At 36.3% G+C, this 8,056-nt stretch overlaps 1 protein-coding gene across 4 annotated transcripts in view; it reads right to left on the reverse strand.

Moving 5' to 3' along the window:
• Positions 1-8,056, reverse strand: part of galnt13 (polypeptide N-acetylgalactosaminyltransferase 13) — a 68,058-nt gene that overhangs the window by 45,470 nt on the left and 14,532 nt on the right. For all 4 annotated transcript variants that reach the window (XR_001606546.1, XM_016252278.1, XM_016252277.1 and 1 more), the window contains exon 3: positions 1,343-1,511. Coding sequence is in view for 3 of the 4 variants with exons in the window: in XM_016252278.1 (XP_016107764.1) it covers positions 1,343-1,511 (169 nt within the window). In the remaining variant the exon portion in view is untranslated. The remainder of the gene's footprint in view (positions 1-1,342; positions 1,512-8,056) is intronic.

Consider the following 8,056-nt stretch of genomic DNA (forward strand, 5'->3'; position numbering starts at 1 on the left):
CTGCAGTTCAGTACCGCTTTAGAGTGGGCGGGATTATTCACATGTCGTTTCGCCCCATCAAGCTCTCGCTGGATTCGCTCCTCTGCTGTCAACGAGAGGAATGTCTGTACTTCCTCAACAGACAACAAAACAGCCACTTTTTGGTTGTTAAAAAAAGGTGCGCTCATTCAAAACAGTTGCGTTCGATCCTTCGCTGGCTGTGCTGATTTAAATCTAGCAGTTCTGTTGTGTTTGTGTCGCAAGTTCAGTGACGCAGGTAGTGGCGATTCTCTCCGGCCAATCCGTGATTAGCAGAGTTTACGCGTCACGTTTTGGTAATGGTACGGTTCACTTGGAACCCCAACCGAGGTGGTCTAAAAAAAAGTACAAGGTACCAGGTACTGTACCCAGTGGAAAACCCCCCCAAAAGTGAACCGTACCAAGCCGTACCGTGCCGTACCATGCAGTGGAAAAGCGCCATAATTGTCAGTTCATAGTCTTGCCCATTTCTCCAAGAGAAATTGCTAGCTTTCCAATGTGTCTGTACAAAATTCAAATGCATCCATGAGAGTCAGAAAATACAAACATCTCTCTCTCTCTCTGAAAATGCTGAAGTGTGTGATCTTCAACCTTCTTTAGCCTGCTGATTTTATTGTGAATAAGACGCTTTCTAGAAGGAATAGCGGCTTGTAAAACAATAACTTACATTTAACATAACATCTATGGAGCTGAAATGATAGTCATACGGCCCCAATATACTTCAAGCAAACGTATGAACAAGTGAGACATAATTTCGAACAAAATCTGGCTATAGCAAAGTTCGCTTGGAGTTATTTTCAGTGGTTTGAAAACAACTGGCAAGCGCAAACTTTTACAAAAAATGTTGTACTGGCTGTTAAACACTTTCACCCAAAGTATGTAAAATAAAGTCTCAGATCCATTGGGTTCATGAGAGGAAAAATTAACTTGAAAAATTACATTTATACAGAAAATGTGTCATTGTAAAATCTATAAGTCCTTGAGGCAAATTTATTTCCCATGAGGACAGGGATTCTCATGTGAAAATCTAGGTTTCCAATTAAAACGGCACATTTGACCATTAATTTCTGGGTAACCACACATACTATCCATACCATAAATACATTAAATGCAACTATCCACAGAAACTTCATGTACTATGCATGAGGATATCAGATTATCGCTTATTATAAATTACAAAAAGAAACAAACGAAAAAAAGTCTATTTGTGTTTCTTGTCATTGTCTTCCTAATAAATGCTGATTTGTGTTGAGATTGCCGTGGCAGCTTATTGGATGCTGTGATTAATTTATGTCTCTGTCTGTAGAGAAACACACACGCTCACCCGTCCAACCGGACATCTGGCAGACTCCTGTTAAGCGCAATCATGTCACTGGCCATAAGGTTGAACTGATTGATTTTAAAGAGCTCTTTCATCTTCTCCTGCTCTTCTTTGGGAATGATCACAGCCTTCCCCATTTCACCCGGTGCCACCTGGGTGCGGGACATCACCGCTGGAACACAGAAAGCAGAGTGACATATATTTACTCTACACATTTTCGCTTAAATCGGTTTGTTAGAAAAGTGTCAGCCATGACATCTAAAAAGGTGCAATTGGTCATGCCTAAATTACCATGCCAATAATTGTTATGATAATAGGTTGATCTAACTTGTTTAGTTTCATCTTCATATTAAATCAAAATGTATTGCCTGCCTTAATTCACAATCTTATTTTTTTTCACTTGGAAGTTAATATTTGTAATTTACTTCACTATAAAATTGGTTTCATATTGACTGAAGAGGCTACAAATTGTGAATATATAAATTAATATACAAAATGAACTAGGGCTGAACGATATGGCCAAAATTTATATCACGATATATTTCTTAATTTCGGTCGATACGATATAATTCCGATATCGATATGAACACTATTAAAAAAGCCTTATAAAAACGGCCTGCTCATGAATGCTACTTTATCAGATAAAAATGCCATCTAAACAATTCTGAAGACAGTTGGTTCCCTTCAGAGATACATTCATATAAAACACATGCTACGCGTTTTGATTTTGAAACGTGCCGTGCTCATGTTTATTCAACGAAGTCAAACGCCACAAACAAATCAATGTATGGGAAACACTGGTAATGTATATCGAAATATCGGAAATGTGTTTAAAAATCATATCACCGTTATTGAAAAAAATTATATCGTGATACATATTGATATTGAATTATTGTCCAGCCCTAAAATTAACATAAATAATATTAATTAAAATGAATAATGATATAACAAACTGAAATGAAGACGCTATGAAAACCACAACCACACACTGCCCGTTTGACTGATATACCTGTATGGTGTGGTTTGAATTGAACACAAAGCAGATTTTCAGTGGCTCCACTGCAGCTACAACCCGTCTAAACTGACAGCAGCGTTCTGAACCATTGATCCATGTTATAGGATCTGTCAACACAGACACCTTCTGTCCTTGAAATTTGACTTAACACTGTTATCAAACAGAGACTACAAAGACAGCAAAGCAAATCAACATGAACACTTTCGGGCAAAAACACACATTTTTCGATCATGAGTTGTGTTACTTGTCCTCATCAGTAACAGTAACATTAGTAATCCTCATCTGAAATCATTTATATATGCATTATAAGCACATACATGTAATAACAGTCCAAAAATATAAAAAATGCATACTGTGTGGGTTTGTGTTCTATTATATGTGACCCTGGAGCACAAAACCAGTCTTAAGCCGCTGGGATATATTTGTAGCAATAGCCAAAAATACATTGTATGGGTAAAAATTATAGATTTTTATTTTATGCCAAAAATCATTAGGATATTAAGTAAAGATCATGTTCCATGTAAATGTCCTACCGTAAATATATCAAAACGTAATTTTTTATTAGTAATGTGCATTGCTAAGAACTTCATTTGGACAACTTTAAAGGCGATTTTCTCAATATTTAAATTTTTTTGCACCCTCAGATTCCAGATTTTCAAATAGCTGTATCTCGGCCAAATATTGTCCTATCCTAACAAACCACACATCAATGGAAAGCGTATTTATTCAGCTTTCAGAGGATGTATAAATATCAATTTCAAAAAATTGACCCTTATGACTGGATTTGTGGTCCAGGGTCACATCTTTTGATACATCAGGCTTTTCTGACTCATCAGAATCAGAATCAGAATGAGTTTTTTTTGCCAGGTATGTTTACACATACGAGGAGTTTGTTTTCATGACAGAAGCTCCACAGTGTAACAGAATGACAGTGACAGAACAAACACACAGATAATAAAAAATAGAAAAATAGAACAAGTAAATAAGGAATAAAAATATACAAATCGACAATTGTATGTACAGGTATATAACAGTAGACAGTTGTATGTACAGGTATATTATGTGCAAATTGAAATGTAGACTGAGTGTGTGTGTTAGATAAATAAGTGTATGAGTGAATAAATAGTGTGTGTTCCACAGTTATTGTCAAGTGTTCATGAGATGGATGGCCTGAGGGAAGAAACTGTTCCTGTGTCTGGTCGTTCTGGTGCTCAGAGCTCTGTAGCGTCGACCAGATGGCAACAGTTCAAAGAGGGAGCGTGCTCATATAGTGCGATATAGGTGAATATAGAGCTCAATTCATATAAACTATCAATCAGGTGACAGAGGGCATGTAGTAGATTTTTCAGCAACGTTTTGATCATGTTGATCATTTAGAGGCCTTGGAAATGTGTATATCGAATATGATACAGTAGGCTTTATTGGGTTAAGCCCACATTTGCCCTGTGGTACTGAAGATGCTCTTCTAAAACACTAAAGTAAGCAGTATGTCTGCGAGGACTGGAAAATTAGTGAATCATCTCAAGGACTATCACCCTTCTACAGACCGCCCTGAATCTGATTACTAAGAAATTAACATTTATACAAGTAAACACAAGAACAAATTAATCATTTAAATCTTTTTTTTTAAGAAGAAGAAGAAGAAAATCTATGCTAGGATGGGATCTATGCAAGGACAGTTTTAAGCACATGTACCCCTCTTTATGCAGACTGACAGAGAACTGCACATGATACATCATGCAGCAAAACACACCAACATATGAGGGAGTGCTGTGACTGCAGTATGACAAAGAGCAACTCATCAAGGTCTCTGACAATAATGGCAAGAACGAAATTCTGCAGCACTGCTTCTTAACGTCTCTCTTCAACCTTCACAGTATTTCAAAGCAGAACACCGGGGGATTTGATATACCCTCATACACTGCTGTCTTACTTAGCTGCTTAATCCAAAAATAGCAACCATTTGGGCACAAGGACAGCCCATAATATCATGTCATTGAAATAAATCTGGAAGCAAAATCTAACAAAACTAAATCTGCAAACTCACTCAATCGGGGCAAAAAGTCTTGGCAAAAATCATGTAACGTATTCCAGCCTTTTGGATGCTGCCTTGGAAATGAGAAGCAGATGTAAGCATCTCATTACGTTTTGGAACGGAGCCTATCTGAACTTTTTAAAGAGATTCCCTGAAGTTATTCATAAAGATGTATAAAAGAGTATTAAATAATTGATGTCCACTAAGCACCATTTCTTTTGTTTTATTAGAATGTAAAGCTGTGTTGCATTATCAGTTTAAATGGAGTCTGGGAAGAGGGTGATATATACTTAAAGACATGGCAATTAGGACGGAGAAGCAACAATTCTCCACTGCATTTCTGCATGGATCCCAGTACGGTATTTATTTAGCAATAAGATCATATTTTGAACCAGCCTCTGTGCTCTCTTTAAGGTGGCTGTTTAAGTGATACATCTACTACAGCCATTCAAAGAGAGAACAACAAAACAACTGGCTGCATAGTAAAGCCAAAAATAAACCAAAGGCCATGAACGGACTAAAAGCAAAATTATCTTCCCTGGATAGGATATTTGAAGATCTGTCTCCAGGAGATGGAATTCTGCAGATGTAAGAACATGCCAAAGTAGACTACAGAAGACTGAATCTATTTTTGCTACACAAAGCAAAACTTTGCCAGATTCACATTCATCTATTTTTGATAAATGTAAAAATACTTTCATCTCCACTCACTGGATGTTATACTTTGAAAGTGTCACACAATGCGCAATCAGCACCAAAATATGTTTTTGCAAAAATGATGCCACAGGCACCCTTTCCCAGTGAGCTTGGGTTGCTGTTTTGTCTTGGGCCAGTAAGTAAACAACCACCTAGAACATCCAAACAACCAGCTAAAACCACTCAAGACACCTTAGCAACCTCATATTAATGGGGATGTTAGGGACATGTCTCTACCAATATCCAGTGACTATTGACTTGTCCCTAGTAATCATTTTAAACAAACAATTCAAATTTAGGTCACACTTTAATTTGGGGGACCAGTTTTCACTATTAACTAACTATTAACTACAACTTTTGCTCTAAACTCTTAATTTGCTCATATGAAATGGGTCATACCACTGACGCTACCTGAGAAGTTAAAGGGGTAGTTGATTGCGATTTCACTTTTTAATGTTAGTTAGTGTGTAATGTTGCTGTTTGAGCATAAACAATATCTGCAAATTTACTAAGCTGAAAGTTCAATGCAAACGGAGATATCTTCTTTAAAAATTCTGGCAGTTTAATGCCTACAAAAACGGCTGGTAGGGACTACAACAAGTTACTTCCTGGGTTCGTGACATCACAAACCCAGATAAACCCCGCCCTCGGGAAAAGGCAGCAAAGGGGGCGAGGCCATGCTACGTAAGAAGGAAATGATCAGCGCGTTTCTTAGAGAAGGGACAGAGCGTTGTAGAATAAAGGTAAATTATGTGAAAAAGAATGCATTTTTAAAATAAACGAAGCATTAACACATGTTAGACTGCACCCCATAAACACAATCAAGCCTAGAAAAAAAACAGTGAACCACCCCTTTAAAGTAAATACACTAGAAAACAGCATTTAATGCATGGACAGAGTAAGAACATGTGTTTAAACATATGTTGACTGTTTGCCCAATGACGTTCCCCATAGACTTCCAATTTTAGTCCATTATTGTACACATGACCTTTGCTTGATTGACTGTGGTAATAAAACAGCACATCTCAAACGCTGTGAACTCTCGTAGAAAATGTATCTTTGAATGTATCTTTAGAAGGTAACACTTCACAATAAGGTTTGATTTGTTAACATTAGTAAACGACATTATAACTAATGTTAACATGAACTAACAATACTTCTAAAGCATTTATAAACCTTAGTTAATGTTAATTTCAACATGTATTAATACATTATTAAAATCTGTCTGTTATTGTTATTTAAGGGACCTGAGCTAACATGAACTAACAATGCAATGTTAGCTGATTAACAGTTGAATTTTTATTAACTAACATTAACAAATATGATTAAATACTGTATCAGATTAATTGCTTGTTGTTAGTTATCGCTAACAATGGGTCCTTAAAGTGTTAATCTTTAAAAAATAAAACTATAAAGACTTTATCATGAGTTATGTAAGAAATTCCCTGACAATATAAAACCCAACATGGCAATAGAATGGGCCTAACTAGTCATGAAAAGAATCAGTCATCTGACTCATATAATTGAATCAAAATGCTCACAGCACAAGCAAACAGGCTGTAATCTCAGATTTGATCACAAATGTTGAGCATCTGCTCGACACCAGAATGAACTTCCCTCAGGAATAGCTGAGTTAACAGGCCTCACCAAACCACTGAAAAGCTCCAGTCGTGGTCCGTTCAAGCACTGTTCAAGATCTATACAAATTATAAATAAATGATTGTTGTCGTTTTTTAACCAATCTGTCAAGCATGTCTTTGTTAACAATCCTTGAGAATATTTTAATTAGAATTTAGGGACATTTTTACAGGTTTATAACGCAGATAATGAAAAAAGTCACACGGACGGCCAAAGTATACTTTGGGCTTTAATATTGCTCATGTTTAGGTTTATAGATCTCAACAAACACATTTTGACACATAACTCATCCAGCACCGTTAGTGTTACATGCATGAATGATCCCTCAAATCGTGTGGTTTGATGGGAAATGTATGGGAAAAAATTTTAATATAGGTAATATACCTGTGTAAAAACGATAGAGAAAATTCCTTCATATACTGAACAAAATTATAAACGCAACACTTTTGTTTTTGCCCCCATTTTTCATGAGCTGAATGACTGTATGAACACAGTACATTTGGGCCAAACTTTTCTTATAGTGTTAGAAAACAATCACAACTAAATGTTTTCACCTGGGAAAAATCCTATAGATTTGAACCCGAGTCATCAAATTCAAAAAGTTGAAAATTACTTTCACTGTTGTTTTGAATCAAATATCAAAGAGCATCTGGGTCAAAAGACAATGCTAATTTGGTGGATGCAGTATTTCCAGGAAGGTATTCATACTACAAACCAACATACCCACACTACTGTTCTACAATTTAGGGTCAGTGAGATGTTTGAATGTTTTTGAAAGAAGTCTCTTATGCTCAGCAAGGCTACATTTATCTGATTATAAATATAGTAAAAATGAAAAATGTCTCAAGGTACTTGTGAAAGCAGAAAAATTTGACCTGTGCCAGTAAGCAACTGCTTACCATTGCCCTAGCAACCAAACAGAACACCTTAGCAACTTATCAACACCTCTCAAAAACAACTCAGAACACATTCACATCTACATAGTTACCGGGCGCATCAATTTAAGCAATGCAATGCAAAGTCTAAGGGCTGTATGGATACATCCGTGTGAACATTTCAAATCTATTTGTCCTGTTGTCGGATGTAGCAGTGTAGAAGGATGTAGTCCTTCAGAAATAGAATGGGTCTGCATCTCTTTTCTTTCGGGACTCTAGTATAGACAAATTAATTTATTATGATGAGTTTACTTTCTAAGCAACGTGATGCTCTTATCCAGTGTAGACTTGGTAAAAGGTAATCAGATTTTCTTTGACAAGTTTAAAAATTAATAAAAGAATAAGTGTGAAATTGAATTCGCTGAAATATTCCAGGCTCCTTTGGTTTTAAATGTCCG

The sequence above is a fragment of the Sinocyclocheilus grahami genome, unplaced genomic scaffold (genome assembly GCF_001515645.1).
Source record: "Sinocyclocheilus grahami isolate Dianchi unplaced genomic scaffold, SAMN03320097.WGS_v1.1 scaffold1098.1, whole genome shotgun sequence".
Taxonomy (NCBI): domain Eukaryota; kingdom Metazoa; phylum Chordata; class Actinopteri; order Cypriniformes; family Cyprinidae; genus Sinocyclocheilus; species Sinocyclocheilus grahami.